Here is a 27,503-nt window from a genome sequence, read left to right on the forward strand (position 1 = left end):
AAGTCCTGGACCCAAAAGAGTGAAAGCAGTACAGGAAAAGGAAAAGGATGATATTTCCACTAGCGTTCTGTACGCCGCCATCCAAAGCCTCAGTCGTAAGTTCGATGAAAATTCGGAATACATTCGTGCCTTTGAATTCCAACTTAAAGTGAATACTGATGCAATTGTCAAAATTTCCGAGTCTCTGGATGCCAATACGACGGCGTTGAAAGGTGTTAAGGAAGATGTGGTTAATTTGAAATCACAGGTAACTCATCTACAGAAGGAAAACGAAGCGTTGAAACAGAAATGTGTGGAGCATGACCGATACAAACGCAGATGGTGTTTGAGGCTAAATGGAGTTCCAGAAAGAGAAGATGAGGATGTCAGAAGTGTCGTGATTGATATTTTGTCTCAGATTGTCCCTCACTCTCCAGAACAACTGCAGAATACTGTGGACACAGTTCATCGCCTTGGCAAAAAAGTGAAGGGTGCAAGACCGCGGCAAATAATCATTCAGTTTGGCATGAGATTTGTACGTGAAATGGTTTGGAGAATGTCGAAGAATGCACCGGTCTGTATGGAGAAAAAAATTCGTTTTAGAGAGGATTTCTGCAAGGACGACCGGGAGGCTCATGCTCGTCTATGGCCTAAAGTTGAGGAGGCAAGAAAGAAAAACTTGAAAGCATACCTTCGCGACGGATATGCAGTGATTAACGGTCAGAGAGTGACAGCTTAGTTAGTGGTGAATGAAGTGATGTGCCAGTTTTTGAGTTACTTTAAATCTGTGAGGAGAGTAGGTTTCAATTGACTATTAAGGCACAGCTATGTCGTATTCAAGATCATGCGATTGTAGGGATCCAGGTATTTCATTTAGAATTCTATTCAAAGATATCGAATATAGCCTACTATATTACTTGAACGTCATTCCATAAGGCTTATTTTGAGTTTGGTTTTATCGGCCTTAAATGTGTTACTATATGTCTGTGTAAGAGGAACGATTTTTGATCATCTGAAAAATCTGTACTTAATTCAAGTTTATGTCTTTTTCTCTGTTATCTCTAAATGTTCGAGGTATTAGGTGTAATGTTAAACGTAAGGCACTTTTTCTTTTTTGCAAGGAGCAAGTAAAAGTAAATTGTTTCTTTCTTCAAGAGACTCATTCAACTGATGTAGATGTGAGATTTTGGAAATCACAATGGGGTGGAGAGGCTTTATTCTCTCATGGAACTTCTCACTCAGCAGGGGTCGCTTTTTTGTTTAAACGGATGGACAGCAAAATTGTTGCAAGTTCAAGTGATAATGAGGGTCACTGGATTATGGTGGTTCTTGAATCAAATGAATGTAATTTAATTTTGATAAATGTTTATGGTTACACGAACAAGGCCGCTAATAAGTTTTTTTTTCAGAATATGGCTACAAAAATTGATGTCTGGAAGAACACATATTTTACAGATAAAATTATTATTGGAGGGGATTTTAACGCTGTTCCAGATGAATGGCAGGATAGATTCCCCACTCCTTTCACCACTTTTTCCTATAACCCCCTGATTTATAATATATCTCAGTTTCTTGATTTAATTGATGTTTGGCGTGTAAAGAACCCACATAAGAAACAATTTACATGGGGTTCCTCTTCAGGGCGCATTCAGCGTTCCAGGTTGGATTTTTGGTTGATAACTAGTAATCTTGTTTCTTCTACATTTGACTGTAATATTTCTCCTTCAGTTTTAACTGATCACAGTGCCATATCACTTTCTCTTAGGAGTAATGACAGCTCTACGTCTACCAGAACTCACTGGAAGTTTAATAATAATTTACTAAAACGTGAATCTTTTTGTAATTCTATTTTGTTAATGATCAATAATGTTAAAACCATGTCTGAATTAACCTCAATTGGCAAATGGGAATGGGTCAAATTTAATGTAAAAAAAATAGCGATTAAAGAAGGCAAACAAATTGCAAATGCTAGAAAATTTAGGCAGACAACAATTTTATCAAGACTTAATTTTTTCAGTAATAAAGACATACTTAGTAAGAGTGAGGAAAAAGAACTTTATACTCTTCAATCAGAGTTAGATGATTTTTATACAGAAAAGGCTAAAGGAGCATTCATACGATCTAGAGCCAGGTGGATTGAGGAAGGGGAAAAAAATTCTTCATATTTCTTTAATTTAGAAAAACAAAAACAAGCTTTGAAAACTATTAAAAGACTTAGCATTGATAATTGTATAAGCCAAGATAAAACACTAATTGATGACTACATATATTCCTTCTATAATGATTTATATAAAGCTAAATATTCAGAAAGCGATTGTGATCTTTTCTTTTCTTTTTTAAAAGATAGAGTTCCTATTATTGACTCTGATTTTAGAAATATGATGGATGCTGACATTGAGATTTCAGAATTAGACACTGCTATAAAGCAAATGTCTAATGGAAAGTCGCCAGGTATTGATGGCATCACAGTAGAACTATATAAACACTTTTGGCACGAAATAAGAATTTTAGTTTTTGAAGCACTAAAGGAATGTATAGATAAAGCTGAATTATCTCCATCAATGAAGCACGGTTTAATTATTCTAGCTCCAAAGTCGAACAAAGATATACTATTTTTAGACAATTGGAGACCGATAACTCTTTTATGTAATGATTTCAAATTGCTCTCTCATGTTTTTGCAAATAGACTAAAAAAGGGTATTGGTGAAATTATCAGTGAAACACAATCGGCTTTTATCAAAGGGAAAAGTATTCACAGTCATATTAGACTAGTTCTTGATATGCTTGATTATAACTTTTTAATTCCTCAGACAAGCTTACTTCTATTTCTAGATTTCTTCAAGGCATTTGATACCCTTGAACACTCTTTTTTGTTTAGATCTTTAGAAACTTTTGGTTTTGGCCCTATGTTTTGTAAAGTAATTTCCATGTTTTATAATGATATTTTTAGTAGTGTTTCTCTTAATGTTGGTTTATCATCCAAAATCCAAATTAAACGAGGAATTCGTCAGGGATGCCCTGTCTCACCATTACTTTTTAATCTTGCAGTTGAACTTATGTCTTCATTCATTAAAAATTTTGATGATAATATAGGCATAGACATTCTTGGCCGAACCTTTACTATAAGCCAATTTGCAGATGACACTCTTTTATTTCTTCAAAATAAAGAGGTACTTCCATTAGTTATTGAAAAAATTTCTGTTTTCTCAAAGGCATCAGGCCTGACTCTAAACTTTAAAAAATGTGAACTAATGGCAATCCATAACTGTAATTTAGACGTTATAGAGGGCATTCCAGTAAAAAAGGAGGTTAAGTATTTAGGGGTTATGATTACAAATAATGTTGTTAATAGAGAACACTCAAATTTTAACTCTAAAATAGAAAGTATGAAAAAATCCTTAAATCATTGGTTATCTCGAGACCTATCTATATTGGGTAGAATTCTCTTAACTAAAACTGAGGGAATATCCAAACTTATTTACTTATCTCAAGCCTTGTATACTGCCCCGAGAGTAATTAAATCGGTGAATTCAATCTTATTTAAATTTATTTGGAAAAATAAAACACATTATTTACGTAAATTTCATATGGTAAAAGAGTATGAACATGGAGGTTTGAGAGCCATTGACTTTGAATCTCTTCTTGGTACTTTCAGAATAAAATGGTTGAAAGAGTGTTTAACAAAGACACACTCGATATGGTACCATATTCCTAACCACATTTTAAAAAAAATTGGCGGCCTTGATTTTGTGTTGAGATGTGATCTCGACCCTTGTAAAATTCCTCTGAAGGTATCTAATTTTCATAAACAAGTAATGTTTTTTTGGAAAATGATATTTACCCATAACTTTTCCCCTCACAACTCCACTCTTTGGAATAATAGGGTTGTAATTGTTAATAGAAAATCTCTGTTTAAAAGTGATTGGTATAGTCAAGGTATTATTTTTATTCATGATTTGTTAGATGATAATGGCTTTTTCTTATCTTATATTGATTTCATTAATAAACACAGAGTTAAAATTACATTAAAAGGTTATAATAAGGTATGCAATGCTATACCTACTGGATTGTTAAGAATAATCCAAAGCAGTTTTTCTGATCTTTTATCTAGACCAGTAGTTTCTCTTCCCTCTTTGAAAATATGTAATGTTGACCTTTTAGACCATAAGTGTAACAACAAACTTATTTATAAAGAACTTAAACGTATCATCACTGGTGATTATAAATGTTATTTTTTGGGAGATGTTGAAACCTCAGTAAAGCACAAAGCTTTTACCCGTTATATGGTTTACCCAGTTGCTCCAAAGGTCAAGGAGACTCATTATAAAATTATGTTTAGGATATATCCAGTTAGTGACTTTATACAAAAACGATTTCATTTCGATGTAGATCCTTGTGGTTTCTGCTCTTCATTTCCTGAAACACTTGATCACCTTTTCTTTTATTGTGAGGTTTCTTCTAAATTTTGGTTTGATATACATAGCTGGTTGTCAGTAAAAATGGAGACAGTTTCTCCTATAACCCAGCAAGATGTGCTCTTTTTTAAATGTGATTTAAATTCATCCTTCTCTGATGTTGTGAATTTTGTTTTGTTGATGGCTAAATATCATATACATACTTGTAAATGGAAAAAATGTAAACCTTCCTTCAATATATTTTTATGCGAGTTTGTTAAAATGTTTCAGAGCTTAAAATGCCTCAAAACACTTAATAGAAAATCTGAAAGGTTATGTTTCTCTTTGTCAAAATATCTGTTATTTTAATTTTTTTTAGATTTTGACTACAATTTTGGTTTCATCCTTGCTCCTTGTTTTTGTGTTGTTGTTTGGTTTTTTGTTTTTTATTTGTGTTTATTTATTTATTTATTTATTTATTTATTTTTCTCTCTTTAATGTAAACTTTGTGCTCATATGAAAGTGTCTTACATTGTTGGTTCCCTGTCTTATGTAAATTAAGCAATAATAAAAAAAAAAATTGTAAAAAAAAAAAAAAAAAAAAGCATGAATGACCTTCTCCACATCTTGAAACGACAAGAATGATTTAAGTTTAGAAATAATCCGTAGCTGATAAAAACTATTTTTAACAACCGAATTTATTTGCTTGGTTAAGCATAATTCAGAGTCCAAGATGACACGTAGGTTCCTGACCTGAGAAGAAACTGATGGGAAATGATTGCCAAGTTCCTTAATAAGCCCGTTTCTCAATTTCGGGGGACCAAAAACAATAATTTCAGTTTTAGCTTCATTAATTAATTCAATAACAGCTTCATTAACTGACAACTTAAGTGATTTTAAAGTGAGCCTTCTTTACTTGCTTTTAGGTCTGGGTGATCCTACTTAAATCCTACTTAAAATAAATATTCAAATGACAAAGAAATTTTTCAAAGCAATATTTAATATAGTTTTTTATCATTCATTTACCAGTCAAATTTGCATTGCCCATGAACATAAGACAGAATATTACAAGCACAGCCTCCCAGAGGTTTCCCCACATGTCCAGCGCTGACAGCAAGCGCATTAAGGACCGGGTCAACGAATTCCTAAGCTCCCCAAGGAACTCTGTTACCCACCAACATCTGTACTTTTGAAGACACTTTCACTTAAAATACACTTGTTTAAAATACATTTAAAAATCTGTTAATATTATATGTTAGTAGTTGTAATTTATCTGGCGGGTTCTATAAAAAAATAAAACATATATTTCCCTCAAGACCTAGTCATGTTTTTGTGGTTGTTTTAATTTAAATGTGTCTGCTTCTATTTTAGCCACTTTATTTTCAATAAACTAAAACATATATATATATATATATATATAAAAAGTAAAACGAATACAGCTCGTGATCAGACTGTAAAAAAATATAATTAAAAAGTCATGACAACACATTTCTAGGGTTGGCTACTTTCACTTATAGAAATAATTTATGCAATTTAATGCATTTTTATACTACTGATAGTAGTATATAGTTCCGGTTCGCGGAAAAGAATCGAACTTCCCATCACTAGAGAGCAGGAGTGGGGATGATGACGCAAATCCGATGATGATTGGCTGGGTGGGCAGTGACCTGCTCACGCTGTCTCACTGCACGGCACGCTAATGATGGGAAGTTCGGTTCTTTTCCGTGAACCGGTTCTTTCAGATGGTTCGATTCAATAAACCGGTTGAAAAAAACGATACAGCCGGTTCTTGACTCGAGAACGAGAATCAGCTCATCGGTTCTCAAATTGGACGTGTCCGACAGAAACAGTTCTCGGTTCAGTCAGTGTACTGGTGATCTGAAAACTGATACAACCGATTCTTCGCAGTGGGCATGTAGTTCGTCATCTGGCTCGGCTCGGTGTTCATCTTCAGTTCTCTCTTCACAGCAGTTCAGTCAGTGTACTGTTTGAGTAAATGAATTACTCCGGGATATTGGTTTATTCTGAGGGAGTGTCAGCCACATTAAAAAAGTTAAAAGCTTAAGTCATTTGTGGATTAATGCGTATTGGAGACGCGAACCGTTTCAAACGATTCAGTTCTATTTGGTGAACTGGTTCAACCGATTCACTGAGAAGAACCGGTTTTATTTTCAATATTTATTTTTTATATGTTTTTATTTCTATGCATATCATATGGCAGGCTACAATCGATTGAATTCAAATAAATACAGCATTTTCTAAAATACTTATAGTTTTTTTTATTCTTCAATCAGTTCATATAAACATCTTATATATTGTTATATATATTGTTATATAACACATTATATATATGTTAAAGGACGTAATAGCGTTATAGAACATAAAAAATTTTACAATGTGGTAACTGAGTTACTAACTCAATTACATTTTGGGAGAAGTAATTTTTAACTGTAACTAATTACTTTTTTAAAGTAGGATGACCAACACTGCATGTATGGCACATGTATGACACCAGTGGCACATTTACGCAAAGACCGTTTCGGCTTGACAGGACTCAGCGAAGCTGAGTTTTTTAAGTAAACTTTCAAAATTTAGTGTTCCCTTTCAAGGGAACTTCGAACTGTGTCCTCTAGGGGTCGCTACGGGGAACACCTCGTCGTGACTCGTATCTGAAGCATACAATGAAAAAACGCCAATGCGTTGGCCGGCGACAGCCTCTGACGTCACTACCGGTGCGACTATAAATAAGCGCCGGAGAGCACGTCATTTATCTTCTTCGTCTTCATTGACTGTTTTGTTTGAAGCGTGCATTCTGAGAGAACGACCACGGTAAGAGCGATCTTTCTCTGTTTATCATGGCATCCACTAGTAAGGCGTTTAGACAGTGTGTACATCCGTGTCGGCGTTATTTGACACCTGATGACACACACAGTCTTTGCGTCTTTGTTTGGGTGAAGGGCACGCACGCGATGTCCTTGAGGGGGTGATCTGCGTGCACTGCGAGCGTTTTTCTATGAAAAAGCTCTGCTCTCGTCTGTCTCTTTTTTCGAGGAAAGAGGGATGGCCGTCTGATTCCCGCGGTTCAGGACCCGCCGCTGCTGAGGCACGGAGGAGAATGAGCTCGTGGGGATCGCATCTGGAGCTCGCTGAGGAGTTTAGAGAGGGACTTTCCCTTTCACGCTCTTTGGCGGCAGGCAAGAGTGAACTTCAGGAGGAAGATGTGTTGTCATTAACCCTTTCTGATACTGAAGTTAGTGCTCTGCTGGGTTCTGCCCAGGAAGAGCAGGAGATGTTTGAGGGTGGCGAAGAAGCTGAGGCTGAGTCTCCTCAATCCTCCTGCCCAGCGTATGTGGAGCTGTTAGAGGTTATGGATCGCGCCACGGCAAAGTTGGACTTGCCATGGAAGCGTGCCAGCAAAGTGAAGCCGCGAGGTCGTCTCGACGAGCGTTATTTGTCTGACCACAGCCCTCCAGCCCAGGTGAGCCTTCCATTCTTGCCTGATTTACATGCAGAAATTGAGAAAGAATGGAAGAGGCTGTTTTCTTCTCGCATCCATCAGTTTCGGCTTACGAGTTATGCCAATATCGAGGCAATGCGCGAAAACGGCTATGAGAGGATGCCCCCTGTGGAAGAGACGCTAGCTAGCTATCTCTCTGTGGGGGAAACATCCTCTCTTAAATCTCCCTCTTTGCCATCTAAGTCCCTCCAGGATACATGCCGCTTAAATGGCAGAGCATACGCAGCAGCAGGTCAGGCTGTGGCTTCGTTACACACGATGGCAGTGCTTCAGGCTTATCAGGCTGACCTGCTGAAGGACCTGGATGAAGGCGAGGGCCTTTCAGCTGATCAGGTCGCCGAGCTGCGCCGCACCACAGACCTCTCTCTTCGTGCTACCAAGCAGGCTGCCTCCGCCATGGGTAGGTCTATGGCAGCCATGGTGGTAATGGAGAGACATCTGTGGGTGAACCTGGCAGACATCTGGAGGAAAGAAAGGGGCTTTCTTCTCGATGCTCCGGTCTCGCCTTCCGAACTTTTCGGTACCTCCGTTGAGACAGTGGTCGAAAAGTTCAGGGAGGCAAGGGCGCGCTCAGCTGCCTTTAAATGCTTCATTCCACAAAGGTCCAGGTCCGAGCCCGAACAATATAGGGGTCCTGGCCCGTCTCGATCTGAGGATCAAAGACAGGCGCAGAAGGCTAGTGTTGCGGCTCGCGCTCCTCCCCCGCCGACAGGTAAGGGTAAGAGGAATCGTGGGTCACGAGGAGGTAAGCAGGACCTGAGGGATGTGATTCAGACAAGGTAGCGTTCTCGTCCGAATCGGAGCGATACCTAACGTAGCTACTCATTCCCTTGGGTGTTTTTTAACTTCTGTTTTTTTATCCTCCTTTGCCTAATGCCCCTGTAAACCACCAGCTCTCCACCTAATTGAGGTTAGGTGGGGAATTTCTTGCATAACAGTCTCCTATGCTGGACTTATGATGTTTTGGATGGTTTTATGTTCACAGAACAACCACCTTACTGATGGTCCGGACTAAAAGGAGGCGCCCCTTGAGGGGGGCTCCGATAAAGGAGGGTGGGTAAGTAAAATTATAACCCTTTCTGTATATACTTATGTATTAAATTGCTGGTGGTTATGTGTCGACTAAAAAAAAAAAAAAAAACTCTGTGAGTTTCCTTTACAGTGCTCCGGTTTAGTCGGCCGAGGTCACAGGCTTCTGAGGGAGCCTCGCTGATCATCAAAGCTGGCACAGCTCTGCAGGGAATTTCATGGATGTTCGGCCAGGTCACCCTACGGGGCCTCCTGGCCGCTTAAGTCCCTCAAGGGTGGTCCCAGGGAGAACTCCTCTCGCTGAGAGCAGTCACATTCCTGGGCATCTTAATATGGGAACAGACATCCTGTTGAGGCAGGGGCCGAGGCCCGGGGAATGGCGGCTTCACACTGAGGTGATGAAGCAGAGTTGTAGGGGTTGGCCAGACTCGGGTGGATCTGTTGCAACTCAAGAGAGCATTGCGCTGTCCCCTCTGGCTTCCTCTGACTCATCCAGCTCCAATGGGGCTGGACGCCATTGTACAGACATGGCCGAGGCTTCATATGTACGGGTTTTTACCCCGATTGCTCCGCACCCGGGAGTTCTGGAGAGAGTGCGCCGGGACGGTGTTTGGCTGCTGTTAGTAGCCCCGTTCTGGCCAGGTACGATTCCTGGGCCTGATTTCTCTTTTTTGACGGTACTCCATGGGAGGTTCCTGTCAGGACAGATCTCCTCTCGCAGGCGGAGGGTGCGCCCCCGCATGGAGCTTAGAGGCTGTAGGTGTGATCTCTGAGAAGGCACAACTTGTAGCTTCCGGTCTCTCAACCGAGGTTTTTTAAGACCGTTTTCCAATCCAGAGCTCCCTCAATGTTGAGGGGATATATGGGTGTTTCTCGTGGTAGTTAGCAGCGCTCCCCTTTTCCAAGGAGGGTCGCCTATGATCGCGCTACTCTAAATTCGGAGTTCTCCTCTAATATGAGACGGAGTTCTCTGTTTTTTCCCCCAAAGCGCTCAGATTGGGTTGATGACTCTCAAACATACTGTTTTGAGATGCACCATTCCATTTGTGAGGGGCTCGATCAGAGTGCCACGAGAGCCCCTCCTTTTCGAAATCCATAAAACAGTATTTCGAAATCCATGTTATGGTAAGTGTACACGCGAGGTCTTTGTGCACTTTTTTTGAAATCCACACTGTGGTAAGTTCGCACGCTTGTGCTCTGCGTTCTTTCTTAAATCCTTTATGGTGAGGGCTTCGCGCGGTTGCTTCGTGCCCTTTCTTGAGCTGGTAAAAGCCCCGTTCATCTTGGGCGCCACTCCACCCATGTATCCTCGGATACCCATCTAAACAGGGTGTTGCTGCCAGAGATCTGTTGAGACAGAATTTTCAGCAAGCTTGTGCGAGAGCAAGCAGTTAACCCTGTGTGACAGGCGAGACCTTGTATAAATACTGGGTTCTTAGTCATATCCCTTTAAAGGAATCCTTCTTGATTCCAAGCCTTGAGCTCAACCCTGGGTCGAGGCCCTAATAGGTAAGTTGGGTATGTAGCCTAGGCTTCTGGCCGTAAGGGATAATGTCACGGACAGCCGTCTATACGTCCCAGGGGCAACTCCCATGGAAATTGGTAGAGTTGGTACTTAGTGTTTGCCATGGTTCTGGCCTGCACTCCCCTCAGCATGGCGGCATGGGTATACTGTTCCCCGTAGCGCCCCCTAGAGGATGCAGTTCGAAGTTCCCTTGAAAGGGAACGTCTCAGGTTACGAATGTAACCTTGGTTCCCTGAGTAGGGAATGAGACACTGCGTCCTCTAGCTTCCTAAGCCATGCTTCGGATGCAAGCTTCAGACGAAGAAGTAAATGACGTGCTCCCGGGCGCTTATTTATAGTCACGCCGGTAGTGACGTCAGAGGCTGTCGCCGGCCAACGCGTTGGCGTTTTTTCATTGTATGCTTCAGACACGGGTCACGACGAGGTGTTCCCCGTAGCGACCCCTAGAGGATGCAGTGTCTCGTTCCCTACTCAGGGAACCAAGGTTACATTCGTAACCTGAGGCGTTTTGTTTTGAGTTCTTTGTAGTTGATTATCCACTTCATCCAGGGTCCATGTACATTTTGATCATTTCATTTCCTATTTGGAATTCCATAATGAGAAATTTAAAAATGGCTTGTTTATTAGTTTTTCCGTTTAGTTTAACAAACAGAAAATTAAATTTTGGCTCAATTTGATATTTTTTGTTTGGGATACAAATCGGTTTATGGCTTCAATATTTCATTCGCACTTGTGGGCGGAGTTGAAACGCTCCTTTCATCTGATTGGTCATTCTTTCAGGCAGAGTAAGAGTGAGTGCGAGTGCTGCACTGTGATGTCTGAAACCAGCACTCACTGTTAATTAGCATAATATTTGAATCAGATGTTGCTGGGCACATAATTTGTGCTGCTGCAACTTGCAAGTGACCTCTTTAAATTATTTATAGGTTATAGTATTGTATGAATATTGTCCCACTGATAAATACAGTGCAAATAGTTCTATCTTCTTTGAAAAAAGTGAAGTGGAAATAAAAATCAATAATAGACAGAACAGTTCCAAGATAATATGTCTGTAACATTTACCACTCTTGTCTTTTAAGTCAAAAGGCACTAGGTAGGTGTGTGTGACATTAATAAATAATTGTGAAAATGAATATGGTTAAATTTATGAAATAAATTAGTAATATTAGTTGTATTACATAATAAATTGGTTGATGTTTCTCTTCTTTGTTGGGATTAAGATAGCCAACATATATTTAATCATTAATATTATTTATTTTTTTTATTATGAGAGTAATTGACACCGAACAAAACTTTCACCAAATTCAGCTCAGATCTTCAGACTCGTCTGACTCACGTTGCAGTATAACTGGTCAGACTTGCCTTCCCAAAAAATCCTGTTGACTTTCTTTATCTGACCAATGAAGGCCTTAATACTTAATATCCACTAGAGGGGTGACGGGTTTAAAAAAATCCAGTCTACTCTTTTTCTGTTTACAGCAGTTTAAATGAAAAATAAATACATGAATTTCATGTGTACTGCCATGAATATGCCTTATACAAGAATAAACTTCACACTTCAAGCTGTACAACTACTTAACACGTCCCATTCTGGCTTTTTCAACTTACCTCCAAATTTCTTTTAAGATATTGTTTATTCGCACTGGTTTATGCATTTAATGTTTGTCCATCTGGATTTTTCTTTTACATGAGCTGTATATTTTAAAATGTACTAGGTTTTGATAAATCACATGTAATGAATGTAAAGAGCTAATGTCAGGGCTCTCAGTCCTGCTCTTGGAGGGCCAGTGTCCTACAAAGTTTAGCTGCCCTGAATAACACACCTAAGCTAAGCAAGGTCTTCAGGATCAGTAGCAATGTCCAAGTAAGTGTGTTGGAACTGAACTCTGCAGAACATGGTTCTCCAGGTTCAGGACTGGGTTTTAAATCTATAAATTAATTTGTACAGTTGGGTGTCTGCATGCAGAGATATACGTCAGTAAGTATAATGGAAAATGTAATCTGTAAAAACTTAACTGAATCTTCACAAAACATACAAACAAAACTGCAATGTTTTAGAAAACTATCACATTTGCACATACCCTGCTTGGACCTTACTGACTAAACAAATTTTACTGCAAGAAGTGGAAAAATTCAAACTGTTCTAAGTACAGAGAAATACACAAAACTCTTAGTGGCTTCAAGAGGATTAAACCATTAGATTTACTGCAGGAAGTGGGAAAATGCATACTGTTACACAAAACTCTTAGTGACTTCAAGAACTTTGGATAGGCCTTCAACTTCTGTGATGACACAGTTCTGCATTTAGGGCACTGCCTTGAGGTCTCCATCCATTGGTCAATACAGACCTCGCACCCCAACCACACTCCTGCAGCATGAGGTGAACACAGGTTCTTCAATGATAGCTTGGGGCTGGGGATATACCTTAGCTCAATTATAGCTGGGGGGCTATCTATTTGTAACTACTGCAGCTGGTGCCAAATTAAAATGATTATGTTTTGGAAAACAGCAAGTCAAGTGTAGAATAGAGGGCCACGCAGTTGCACTGAATGTAGCGTTGAATAGACTGAACATGAGCAATACCCGTGTTACTGTTTTACCATATTTGTTTCTTCTAGTTTATTGTGTTTTGGTTAGTATATTATAAGGTGCAGTTTTTTTAGTGCGGGTACCTCTGCCTCCAACAGCTCCTCGATTTGCGATTATGAAAAACAGAGGGATCAGCATCACTGCGACAATAAAAAAATGGTAACACTTTAGTATAATAATTTGCTGCTTATTAGCATGCCTATTATTAACATATTGCCTGTTCATTAGTGCTAATAAAGTACATATAATGCATGACATCCATAATTCTACCCAATACCCTAAAATGCCTCATAAACTATTAATAAGCAGCATATTATTTTTTAATTGAGAGTTAATTGAGGCAAAAGGCATAGTTAAAGGTTAGTTAATAGTGAGAATTGGACCTTAAAATAAAGTGTGACCAAAAAAAAATATTACCACATAAATAATTTTCACTTATCCCTCCTTACTTCAAAACATCTGAAGAGAATGGCTTGGAGAATGTTTCCAGACAGATTCAGGAGATTGTTTCCAATACACATCAGCACATCGGGCCAACCTAGTGACAATCTTAAAGGAACATTCATGTGTCTAATCTGCAGAGGTACGCACACGTGTAACAGGTATTAATTATAACTTTTATTTTTTGTGTTTATTTTAAATTCACACAAAATCCTAATGTTTCTGCTACATATATGTAAGAAAAGAAAATTATAATTTTTTATGAGTTGTGTTTTATGTTAGTGTGAAAGTTGGCCTGTGAAGCGTGTCTGCTGATATCTTTTCTATGTTTGACTGTTTGACAGGAGAAGGCTGATCAAATATGCACTACACTGAATGCAACAGATAATTACTGTATTTTTCAACTCATGCAGGTATGTATATGTATTGGTTTAATGATTTCTTTGTTATCTGTGTTCAACTTAATTGGTTATATAAAATGCTGTAATGTGGGTGATTTAAAGATGTATATTTTATGAGTTTGGTTAGTGTCAATGTATATATATATATATATATATATATATATATATATATATATATATATATATATATATATATATATATATATAAATAAATATTGTATTATTTCACTGACTGTTGATACACATGATGTGATATTAATTATTACTATTTTCTTTATATTCTTTATTACTGTAAATGAGATTGTGCATTGTGAGCTCACTGCAGTCCGCGGGAGGTCTGAGCAGAGTGAGGAGAAGGCTGAGCAAATATGCACTTCACTGAATTTTTCAACTCATGCAGATAAAGAACCTCTGAACCAGCAATTGGACTATATTAATTTTCACAATTATTTATTAGGACCCTAATTCTACTTCTATAATTTAACCTAAACTAATGGCCTCTCTTACTCAATGCGGGGGTTTAGAATTCCCGTAATCCTCATCTATAGCCATTTACATGACTCTAAACTATTTCATGTAAAACCCAAGGTACAATATAGTACTCTTTGCAAACTACTGGTGGTGGTCCTTCAGATATGCTTCTCATGTTATGCCAATCACGGTCTTCTCATACAATGGCCTATCGTGATCATCTACACACAAGGCTTTCATGTCACACAGCCAGTCGGGCCTCAAATGGCCTAACACATTAGGCTTCACATTACTCGCCCTATAGCAGCTTTTGCTCATTTGTCCTATTGTGGCCTTCAGGTAAGTGACTATTTCGTTTACATAACTGTCTATTATTGTCCTTCGCAAAACTGGCCTGTGATGGTTTTTCTCTGCCAAGCTAGGCTTTTCTCCGCGGCCATTGTGGCTTTTCTTTTAAGGCCTATCGGGGCCGTTCCATCTTCTGTGCCCCGCTGGGGCCTTTTCTGTGGCCTATCGTGGCCTAACTCTCAGCATGGCCTATCGTGGCCTCTATCACTGTCCGGCCTATCGTGGAACATCTCCTCTACTCTATAAGCTAAATCTTTACATCTTTAAAGGCTTTCATAATCCCTTCTATTTTGACTTTATATTTGCAATTACTGGTGGTGAAATACTATTCATATTACTACTTTCAACCAATGGTTTTTCTTTCCATGACCTCTACAGACAGAGCGGGGAGTGCAGCAAGACAAACCCCCCTCGGGTACAGAACAGAACCATTATGAGCATACATAATTACAATTCACAATTACATGAGTTGTAAACAAAATGTGATTGAGACTGCTTCCAATGAAGAGACTGTAAAGAAAGAACAAAGTTAGATCGGATTACAGGTTCAGTTGGTGAGGTTGGAGGAGGGAGTTAATTGAAAGTAGCGATGCGATGTAAGAGACACTGAAAAATGGAAATTTAAATAGACTGCATGTGATAGGTGTCAAGACTGGATTGGTACACGTCAGGAACAGCTGACTGTCAGCTGATGCAAGCGTGACTAACGTGGCCTGACTGAACTAACGCGATGCTCGATTTCTGTTATTTTTTCTGCCCCTTTTAATTATTTCATTTATAAATGTATAAAAAAGAAAACGAGTCATAAAGTGTACAATAAAACACAATCAAATCCTTATATTATATTCACATTGCACTTGAATCAAGTTAAAGGTGTAATCTGCTGATTGTCCTGCAGGTGACCACATAAATCTGTCTTCTTGCGATGCACTTAGGGCTTTACAATGACTCAAGAGCACCCGTAGATCTACGATGATTTTCAAGTGCTACTTAACCCTCTGGAGTCTAAGGGTATTTTTGGGGCCTGGAGAAGTTTTGTCATGCCCTGACATTTATACATTTTTTTTGTATCTACGTGGCATTTTCTTTCTGTATCCTGTTTCTCTGGCCTTCCCCTCATGGCATTCTTTCTGAGCCTATCTTCCTTTTTGGGTTTACCCTTTGTAGCTATGAGGTAAGTCTCCTGGGGCCCGCTGGGGCCCCTTTTCCTCTGGGTCTCTATCATTGTCTTACTTCACCCGGTGCATATTACATTTTTCATCTTTCTTTTGGGGTAGGCTCCGCCCTGCCTTCATCTTTGGCAGGATTAGCTGGTATCTACAAACTTCTGATCCACGCTACGGATGGGGCCTAAGCCAAAATAATTTAGTTTTTTGTATGTTTTTGTAAATAAATACTCCAGTCTTATCTACACCTCCTGAGTCTTTCTGGAAGAAGTCCTAGTAACATGAAAAAAGATACTAGTATGGCTTAAAGATTAAATGTTACCAAGGCTTGCCATACACAGACTTTCCAGTACAGTTTGGTCTCTGTGTTCTTGTTTGCTTCAGATGATTCAACATAGGCAATGAACCAGCTCCTGGGTAAAAGGCTAAAGGTAGTCTAATGTTTGTGTGTAATGTATTAGCTATGCTTTTTAAGAACGCTTTTTAAGACAAACACCAGATATGGGTGTCATATCATAAAATATTTATCTATGCTACTGTAAAATTATGGTTTATTAATGTCTACACCTACAGCCCTAAACCTAATCTTATAATGGAGTAAATACAGTAATTATGTGTTACATTCACGGTTGTAGCTAGAAGGGATACATCTACAGGAAACCAACAATAAATAATTTTATCTACCTATTAGATTGTGTTTTATTAATGTCTATGTTGCAGGCCCCGCCTCCGGAGGCCTGTCAGACAGATTACTGTACCTGTAAAAACCTAGAAAGAACCTAGTCTTTAGAAGACCAGGAGAGTCACGTCTGCTCCTTCACAGCTCCTATGTTGGTATGAGGAAGCATGCGCAGTTGGCCAGTCCGTTCGCGACTCCCGGGTCAGAATATCTCTTGGCATTCTCTTGATGAGCTTCAAGAGGTAGTCACCTGAAATGGTCTTCCAACAGTCTTGAAGGAGTTCCCCGAGAGATGCTTAGCACTTGTTGGCCCTTTTGCCTTCTGTCTGCGGTCCAGCTCACCCCTAAACCATCTCGATTGGGTTCAGGTCCGGTGACTGTGGAGGCCACAGCCTTTGATTCTCGCTGTTGCCGTCTGCACCATGTTGTGTACAGTAGACGCTGTTTCATTGTGAAAATAAAACTACTTTGGCCTTCCAAAAGAGGACACAACTAGAAATCAGTGGTTAAGTTGTATTTACAACACTGTTTCAGAACAGTCTAACCCAAATATTCAGATTTGTGTAGCACATTTTCTGGAGGACTGTTTCCTGATCCTGGGAGAGAAGACTACAATGCCAGCTGTTCTGACATACAGACTATAAGTACATTTACATTTGTAAAGGATTTGCCCCTGATGATTCAAATGCCAGTTTTGAGCAGTATAGAGCAGCGGTTCTCAATTCCAGTCCTCACGTCCCCCATGCTCTGCACATTCTGCACATCTGCACATTTCTCTCATGGCTTCAAATGTTTGTTCTTTTCGAATGTAAGTGCCCTGCGAAGTAGACATCACAGGATATTCTGCCATGATACCAGTTCAAAGCAAATTTATATGTTCCATTCAAAGTGCATTGAAGTGTGTGGCACGTGAATTTAAATTGTATTTATTTACTGAGGTATATGATGTCACACAGGGGTGGACTGGCCATCTGGAGAAGTCCAGAACATCTGTCCATCGATGGCTGGTTCATCATAAGAGAAAAATGGTCATTAAATGTTGTTGACGGACGGCCGAAAAAAAGGGTTGCTAATGCAATCTATTTTTTTCCACAGAAATGGGCTACTTTAACACTGTTGACAGGGGTTGTTTTCATGACAACCCAGGATGAAAAAATACCTCAATAACGTGATATTTAGCCCATGAAAATGCAAATTGTACAAGGGGAAGCCCGCCAAAATGTGTATTTTATCCCCGAAAGCGATTGGGCTAGTTTGGGCTAGTTTTGAGTACCGATAGGGATGGCAGGCAAAAGACATGAAGATAAAAGCAATTGGGAGAAGCTAAAAGGAAAAAATTAACAGTTACATCAGGTTACGTTTGCCCGGCTCTCTCACTATACACAGCATGTAGCCTATAGCACTATAGTAAAATTCCAGGCCCGTACATCCACTGCTATTTATTACTCCGCATTGTCTGGAATGAATATTCCATTAATTCATAAAGAGACAGCAGTGATTCCACAACAGATTACATTTGAGAGCTATTGAGTTAGAAAATAGAGTAAATGAAGTAGCCTATAAGGTGATTAGTCTGACTAGTCTGACATGACACACACAAGCGAAGACATATGAAACGCAACACATAAAAACAGAGTATAAGATTTTATAATCAGTAATTATGTTCCCCACTGGATGCAACAAATGGCTTGTTTGTAATGGGTTTTATTGTTTTTGTCTTGTAGTGGTGGTGTTTTGATTGGGACACAGATCAAAGTATGGCAAGGGGCGTAACATTTCCATCACATGCTTTTGGCATTCAGCCAATCACAACACACTGGATAGCTGGCCAATCAGAGCACATGCTTTTCAGAATGATGAGCTTTGTAAAAAATTATGCATTTCAGAAAGGCGGGGCACAGAGGAGAATCAGTTATGTACAGTGTGTAAAATATTTTTTACCTTAAACTGTATTTCATTACACAAAATAATGATGTTTTAGCAACAACACATGACTCCTTTAAATAGAGACTGACTCAAAAGAATGATTAATAAAGAATGATTGGCATTGCTGGAAATACATTAATAATAGCTGCAGAAATACAGAGAATTTACAGAGAAATTGTTTCTCAGGTCAGTCAGCACTTATGGTATATACGTACTGTGTGTACAGCCTAGTGTTGCTTTCGTCAACGAAAATTATGACTAAATATTGTTGAATAAAAACTAAATGTGGTTTACAAAATAAAAACTATGCTAAAATGTCTCTTCATTTTCATTGACCAAAACGAGATGAAACAAAATGTTATGTTATTTTGTCTCATTTAGTCATGTTATTATTATTATTTTGCAGTATTTCTGTTCCTGTGTCTCACTTCAGGGGCATCATCAGGTCGCACTGTGCAGACGCAGGTGACGTCACTTCCTCAAGCCCCATTCGCGGCATTATTTAGATTCAAGATGACAACAAAAAAAGTTAAGTCTGACACAGAAAAAGGGACCGATGTGTGTAGTTCTAATATGTTTGGTTGGTAAAATAAATGTTGTAAATTCAAATCAGAGGGTCTTCCATGTCTGGAATGGATGTATTCTTGAGTCTATAAGGTAACAATAATATAATAAGATAACCTTGTTTGAAATGGGTTTGGCTAAAAGAAATTTTGGTTTCGTCTATACTACTTGGTACTTATACTGTATTGACTGGGTTAAATAGAATTGAATTACTAAAAAGAGAATAAAATACAACTTCCATTGACTAAAACTAGACTTAATCTCATCAGTTTTCGTCGACTAAAACTAGACGAAAATAGTCATGGATAATTCTGACTAAAATAAAACTAAAATGCTCAGACTTTTAGTTGACTGAAATTTGACTAAAAAGAGAAATTTTACTAGACTAAAAAGAGTATGAACATTACTAAAACTAATAAAAACTAAAATGACAGCTTCACACAAAGACTAGACTAAAACTAAAATGTAAACAGGTCACCAAAAATAAGACTAGTACAGCGTGTACAGGTGCTCCTGCACACAAGTATAACTGGATTTCCAAATGTAGATGCTAGGGGTGTTGCTATAGGGTCGGAAAAGATAAGGGGCTTAAAAAAAGACTTAAATGATTTTCTATCTTTCTGTCTTTACTTTTTCCTTGCTTTTTTTTAAAATAGAGATCATGCTGCTCCCATAATTCTGAAAAAAGACAACTAAACAAAATAACGTAATAGGGAAATAATGAGAACTATAATAACGTGCAGTAAACGGTAAACTGTTTGCACTACAAACTATTGTGCTCATTATTAAGAAAATACATGAAAATAATATGGTCAGACACACCCATTTGCAATATCAAGCAGCAACACAAGCTTTTCTGTACAGCTATAAAATTGCTGGACACGGATAAGACGGGAAGCCAGACCCATAAAAAGTGACTCTTCCCACTCTTACGATAAGAAAAAGGTGGAGATGTGATGGTAAAGTTAGTGACCTTGCTTTCTGGAATTCCCCTTGGGCCTGCCAGATTACACAATTTAACAAAAATTTCTTTCACTTACTGTTTCACTCTCAAAATATTTTTATGGTTCTTCAGTGCTAGTTTTTATGCACTATTTAATTTTCACGTAACATCAGTATTTTGGTAAATATTTTGGTTAGGTGAATTTTAGATCTTCCATCATTATGAATTCATGTGCAGATATGTTATTGTATAAATTGTACTAAAACTATCTACTTTTTCAAGGATCGATGGGAACATTCCAGAACACTGTAGGACTAGTAATAGACAAAAAATCACCCAACATACACTTCTGATGTTCTGGACAACTCACTGTTAATGCTAAACTGTTGTTGTTGGATAAGCATTATGCGTAATGTCAATGCATGCATAATAACAGATTAGCTTTTATAAGCTGTCAAAATATTTATATTTTTAATTATTACTGTTAATGATACAAAACATATAAAAATAGTTTCACATTGTTATGGATGCTTTTCAAATGGAAAGGATGCATAACATCTAGGCTGCCATGTCATCAAGCTCCTTCGAAGGAAGTCTCAATGTTTTTGAGTCTAGTTTAGTTTTGCAGCCTTCATTCAGCTTATATAGAAGAATGCATTAGCACTGTGAAAAACCTCACAAATGAAAGCAAATACAGAAATGAGCTGCAAAAACTTACAACACAAGCAGATACAATACAGAAACGTACTGCAATACACACATCCAAATATAGATCAGGATGTTAAAATAAACAAAAACTCACCTTGCAGGTTATTAGTTACAGCCGTTACAGCTTTTGTCACTTATGAGGATTCCTCTTGAAACATTTCTGTTGTGGTCTTTGCTTTTTGCAACACATTTCTGTATTTGGTTGCATTGTACAAAACTTAACACATTTCTGTATTTGGTTGCATTGTACAAAACTGACAAAGTTGTTTCCTGAATTTGCTGGTGTTTTGCAATGTGTTGATCTCTATCGGTTGCTGTACAAACCATGAAACATTTTGTAACAGTTTGTACAAAACATGTCTGAATGAGAAATGATTCTAAACTTTGAATTTGCACTGTACAGTAAGGCAAATAGTGTGACAGTATAATAGATATGTATAATAATGTTTTTGTTTTGTATTTACAAAAAAATGGCGGCAGAAGTATAAGTAAATATAAAATGGAGTAACAAATACATTTAGAACATATACAGAGATTCAGACTCAAATTGGAAAAAGTTACAGATTTTTTTATATATTTACCAATAAATGTCATGTCACAAAATTGTTCACAAGTACTGTTATATTGTGTTCTAATTTCAACATATCATGCAAGTAGTGTCAAAATTACTAATTTCTAATATTAATAGCGAGTGTGTTGATATCCATTTCATTACAGATGTAACTGGTTAAGAATAATTATTTTTATGATATTACATTGTCTTCTTCTTGTAATCTTTTACAGTGTTTAATCTGTACCACAGTAATGTTAATACATTTTATTATAGGCAAGAAAACACATGTGCATAGTTTTATCACTCTCAGTGACCAGCTTGTCTACTATCAGTAACAAGTAAAGTTTTTCTTTTTGTTTCACTTTGACTGGTTAAAATGTAATAAGTAACATTATGTCCATGGATTATGTAAGTACTTTAAGAGCCCTCCACCAACATTTTGTACTTGGACGGACCTGAAACATTAAAGAGGTATAAAAATGATTATTAAATTAATCAGATTAATGCAAAGTACATTATAATGGGGGAAAACTGTCAAAGCCTTACCTTATCACTGGACGAGCCTTTGACTTATGTTTGAATGTGACAAACTGGGTTACTGAGACTCCAATAACAACAATAACAACAATGACCACAACACCAGATACGATTCCAATAACAAGACCATTCGGAGTATATTCACATTTAGCATCAGATGATGTTGTTCCTGTTTCTATTTGTTTACGACCCATACTCTGACATCTGTAGATATGCAACAGTGTGATGTTAGAAAGTCCAGACCTTTTAGAACAGGAATTTAGTGTAAAACTTAATGTAAAACTACTCACATTGTATGTGGCTGACAAGCTGTGAAAGTGCCATCAGAGTAGGTGCCATTTGTGCATTCACCACACACAGTATCAGTGCTTGCTGTTCCTGTTAAGATATTAGGACACCCGGTTATTTGAAAAAATTTCAAAAAATTTCACAAAGTCTAAATTCAATTCAAAACACTACAGGGCTTTAATAAGTATTCAATGTTTAGTTTTTAACATTGATTATTGAATATTAAGAAGATTGTGAACCGTAGACGTACATACGTTGGATCAGTTTTTCTAAAATTGGTAATATTTGACAAAAAATAAGTTACTGTGTAAGACTTTGTTTGCTTGGTACCAAAAACTATGATCCACAAGATGCCCTTGTGGTTGCTAAAGAGTGCAGATACTTCTGATGTGATTTAGATAGATATAAACTATACTGTAGCTAGAATTACTATATCTCCAGAAAGTTGATGAAGATAGCTGTGGCATTTTCATCATAAAAATTTTTTATATAGCTAATAAAATATATTAAATAAGGTCTAGTTTAGTGATTATTTTGTGTTCTTTTCTGCTTATTCTAATATGCAAGTAACTTGTGAGTAGTATTTGCCAATTATTTGTGCACTTGCTTCAGTAACATCTACACAAATAATGAGAACATCCGTACCTTTTTGTTGGATGTAATCTCCAGGATTACATTGAGAATGTTTAACAGCTAATTTACAGCTGCCTTTTTCTCTGACCATACAGAAGAATCCTTTAAGTGGCTCACAAACAGTATTTGATAACCGTGTACAGGCCTTCTGTAGCCTTAAACCTAAATATATTGAAACATAACATTTATTAATGAATAATGAAGCATGTTAAATGAATGTACTCATTTGGATATCCTGAACTCTCTGCTTAATAAATGTAAAACCATCACCTGCATCACAGGTTGAGCAAGAAAAGCACATTTCAAGCCCATTAGGTTCATCTGTGTACGTGGATGCACTACAGGGTACACAAGTCGTGCTGGTATCCACTGTGCAATGCCATAAAACACGATTACCTTTAAAAGTATATAGGATATTAGAAGGTTCCTTTTTACAATGCAAACTTTTCTATAAAAGTTTTTCTAAGCCCCGAGTCAAGACATCTTGAAATTCTTCTTGTAAACAATTGTACTAAAAACTAAAGATCTCTTTTATTACTATGAACCATTCACTCACCAGGTGCACACATATGGCAGCAATGTCCGTTTATCTCATATTCAGCACTGGAGCAGATACAATAAGCTAGTTCTATGTGTAGCAAGGCAATAGAAACAATGTACAAAATAATCAACAAAAGCTTCATTTTCATAAAGATGCAAAATGGGTCAACTCAGTGTGTCTGTGCAAAGAGCTGATAGTGGATTTAGTCTTTCTATCAGACTTCAGAAGCACTTCTCTGTGTTGAATGTCGCAGGTTCTGATCATTTTCTGATGGATATCATTTTCTGTGGAGTGGGGGGGGCAGTAAAGGACCCAATACAGGCTAAAATAAAGGAGAAAATAGGCTGTTATTTCAACCAAAATAAAAGATCATTTTAACAGTAATTCTTTAAAAATCATAAAACAATGCTATTTTTAAAAGCAGCTGCTTCGATAAGAACACAATTTCTTCTCAAGATCCTAAAAAATTATATTTGGCATTACCCAATCAACTTGACAAGCAGTGAATACATTCATTAAACCCATTTACCAACACAAAAGCATAAGAAAAGCACTTACTTTAAAGGAATAAGATGTTTCTCACAGCTGCAGACCAATCTATTGATAGGGGAGGCAGCAGTAATGAATAAAGCATGTGACTGATTGTGTACAATTCTTTGACACAAAGTGTCCCATTGTTAAGATATTATTACAGTTTTCAGTGGCTGTAATAAAATGAGCTTGATCTACTTTCAATCTTTAAACATACTTTAGCTCTCCAAACACTGCTTAGTCAGTTTGTTAAATTTCATGAAAATTTGACAAACCTGAGATTACTAGCCTGAAAACATGACTGCATATAGTCTACTTGACTTTACAAAAAGTAAATAAATAAAAATAAAAACCCTGTTTATGCTGAAATGTATTTTATTTTCCATAATGTGTTTCATTTATATAGTATTGTTTCATAAAGCATTCAAACTGTTGGGCATGACTGGCACAGAAGGAGAAAGATGTGATTGTTTCAGCTAGGGAAATGAAAAAAACTCAAACAATGGCTGATTTGTATGTGGCGTCTTTTTTTCTGTATAGTACAAGGTAATCATTGTCCATTGGGTCAGAGTCATTTTTATGTTCCCATTATTCCACATAACAAACCCATGACAAAATGTCCCACTGTGTGTTCACAAAATTATCAGTCAGCAGGCACAAATACTGAACTTTGTTTTTCGCCTTCAGCACAAAGAGATGTGTTCTTTTACTGAGCAAGCAAATTGCTACTATAACTAAAACAGTAAAACAAATGAACTAAAATGTTGTTTTTGTTTTTTTTACTTTGAACCATTGCATCCAGCTAAAATATTTGCTTATTTATTAAGCTTTATTGCCTATTATCCTATGATAATGTAATCTGACTTAGAAGAGAAATAAGCTGAGATCAAGCACTGGAAGATAGACTTGAATTGACAGAAAATTTACTTTTTCCACTATGTCCAACTATGACTGCTGCCCACAATGACTGCTATAGTCACAATTTCAAACACTGTTTATTTAAAAACTACACAAAACAAGCATTTTTTTATACAAATATAAACCAATAATATCATTGCATTATAAAATTTAAAATAGCCTATATATATATATATATTTGTTACACTCAGGGTTGTGTAGGCAAGGTCGGATACAAATGCAGGCTTTATTGTAGAGAATGGTGCAACAGGCAGTAATCAAAGAACAGCGTCAAGTATGTCGAAGGATATCCTAAATCAGAAACAGTCCAAGGCAGAGGTCAGGGCAGGCAGCAAAACAATCAATAAACCAGGCAAACAGTCCCAGGTCAAAAACAGGGAGGCAAGGCAAAGCAAAGAAACACAGATACAGGGAAACAGGGTACAGGCTTAAACAATAATCAGCAAACTCTGTGTGGAAGTGTGCAACCTTTATAGTGTGAGATTGATGAGGTGATGAGAGACAGGTGATTGCAATTGATGAGTCCTGGAAAAGGATTATGGAAAATAGAGTCCAGGGAGAAGTGGCAAGAGTCTGGAATGGAGTGTCCTCTAATGAAGCTCACGGGCACTCCAGCTAGAGATCGTGACATAGCCCCCCCCCCCCCCCCCCCAAGAAAAAGTGGCTTCTAGATGCTCTCTACGATCTTGGAGGGCGGTGGAGCGGAGGCAGAAAAGGGGGAGTGACGGAGGGCCAGCTCCATGTGGAAGTGGAATGGCTGATTATTCTGTTACACTCAGGGTTGTGTAGGCAAGGTCGGATCCAAATGCAGGCTTTATTGTAGAGAATGGTGAAACAGGCAGTAATCAAAGAACAGCGTCAAGTATGTCGAAGGATATCCAAAATCCGAAACAGTCCAAGGCAGAGGTCAGGGCAGGCAGCGAAACAATCAATAAACCAGATAAACATCCCATCCAAGGTCAGTCCAAGTCCAAGGCAGAGGTCAGGGCAGGCAGCAAAACAATCAATAAACCAGATAAACATCGCATCCAAGCTCAAAAACAAGGAGGCAAGGCAAAGCAAAGAAATACAGGGTACAGGCTATAAACAATAATCAGCAAACTGTGTGTGGATGTGTGCAACCTTTATAGTGTGAGACTGATGAGGTGATGAGTCCTGGAAAAGGTTTATGGGAAATAGAGTCCAGGGAGAAGTGGCAAGATTCTGGAATGGAGTGCCCTCTAATGAAGCTCACGGGCACTCCAGCTAGAGATCGTGACAATATATATATTCTTTATATATATTTTTTAAGAGGACTCCTAATTCACTAAGACCAAATCTGAAATATCCTAAAGTGGCTGTTGCTAGCAATCTACCTCGGAATATAAACATTTTAGAAAAAAAATTCTAATTGGTTTAGTTTGGAGGTTATCCCAGTTCCAAATGTTTGATTATGTCCTTGTCATGATCTGGTGATTGAACTTCCATTTATTCACCATCAGAGGTCATTATCCACAACACAGACTCACACTACACAGTACACCCCGGACTACATTCCCCATGCTCCATTGCACCAATCACATTCACCTGATAACAATCACACCATGCACCCGAGACCAATCACACACACAGAGCAATCTGGCAAGGTTTTTTTTGCATGCGCTTGTTCGCTTATCAGCCTTTAGGTAATTAAAGGCTCATTATTATGGTTTATATGGATTATTAATAAAGTGCGACTAATAGTCGAATAATGCTTAAAATTAACGACTTCTAATCGACCAAAAAAATCTTTAGTCGAGGGCAACCCTAATGCATATTGACTAATTGTTTACAAGAAGCATAAATATAAGAGGCTGACAATTAGCTGAATATAGAGCCTACTTGTTTCATTAGTAACACAAAATCTTTATTTGATGTTCAAATTAGCATTTTTATTATAAAACCTTTATTTGAATATGGCAACATAATATTGCACTCGACAATATTTCTCTGAATCAGCCAATGACTGTGTGCATAGTTGGTAAGTATGCTGACATTATCCATAGCATCAAAGTCAACCCCGCACTTACTCTTAGCTTTAAGACTTCTGTCTATCTCTTAGTAAAAGTTCGTCTCAGCAGCTAGCAGAACTCTAAGATAGGCTCAAATTTTAAGTAAAAAAATACATTTTAGTAATACTTATGAAGCCCGGTTGAAATTTATTCATATAGTTTGGGTATTCATTTGGTTTAGTAATATTTCCTTAATATTATTTTCTAATATTTTATTTATATACATGTATTGTATGTGTATTGGTTTCCTTGTATAATATTATTTTCATTGAAAAGGAAGGAAAATGTATGATTATGTGTTGAGTTAAAAGTACTTGCCACTGTTAAGAGCTGGGATTGGTTAAATGTTGAGGGGCGGGGAGGGGAGTGACGTCCGGGAAGAAGAGGTGATGGCTGGAAGATCGTTCATGTCTGAGAACTAGTTTGATAAAAGATACCATTTTAGGACAGTTGTCCATACGAGAACTGATTTAAAGTTGGTAAAATGTTGTTTGAACGTGTGGGGATAGTAATTTCCCCTTTGATTATCAAATGACTGAGTAGCGCGATTCTCAAGAAACAGCGCTTATCATACGTGAGAGACGCGAGGTCGCGTGTGTGGAAAACTACCGTGAATCGTCTCTCTTACCAAATCCATAGAAGACATCCAGATAGCGCCCTGAGATACCAGGGATTCTCAGTGGTTCCTCTGGCAGCGTTGGACGAGTTTGCTGATCTGCCGTCAGTTAGTCGGACAGCAATCCCCCTCGTGCTGGAAGTTTGTGCGTCATGAAAGCCGGCTTGAACTAACGA

At 37.8% G+C, this 27,503-nt stretch overlaps 1 protein-coding gene across 1 annotated transcript; it reads right to left on the reverse strand.

Moving 5' to 3' along the window:
• Positions 1-21,227: 21,227 nt before the first annotated feature.
• LOC132097817 (tumor necrosis factor receptor superfamily member 14-like) lies at positions 21,228-23,877 on the reverse strand. Its single transcript, XM_059503764.1, has 6 exons — positions 23,791-23,877; positions 23,248-23,554; positions 22,962-23,087; positions 22,704-22,853; positions 22,061-22,148; positions 21,228-21,974 (listed from the first exon to the last, which is right to left on the reverse strand). Exons 2-6 carry the CDS (start codon positions 23,378-23,380, stop codon positions 21,776-21,778), a joined length of 696 nt encoding a protein of 231 aa, XP_059359747.1. The 5' UTR covers positions 23,381-23,554; positions 23,791-23,877; the 3' UTR covers positions 21,228-21,775.
• Between the last annotated feature and the right edge of the window lie 3,626 nt (positions 23,878-27,503).

The sequence above is a fragment of the Carassius carassius genome, chromosome 21 (genome assembly GCF_963082965.1).
Source record: "Carassius carassius chromosome 21, fCarCar2.1, whole genome shotgun sequence".
In the NCBI taxonomy this organism is placed as follows: domain Eukaryota; kingdom Metazoa; phylum Chordata; class Actinopteri; order Cypriniformes; family Cyprinidae; genus Carassius; species Carassius carassius.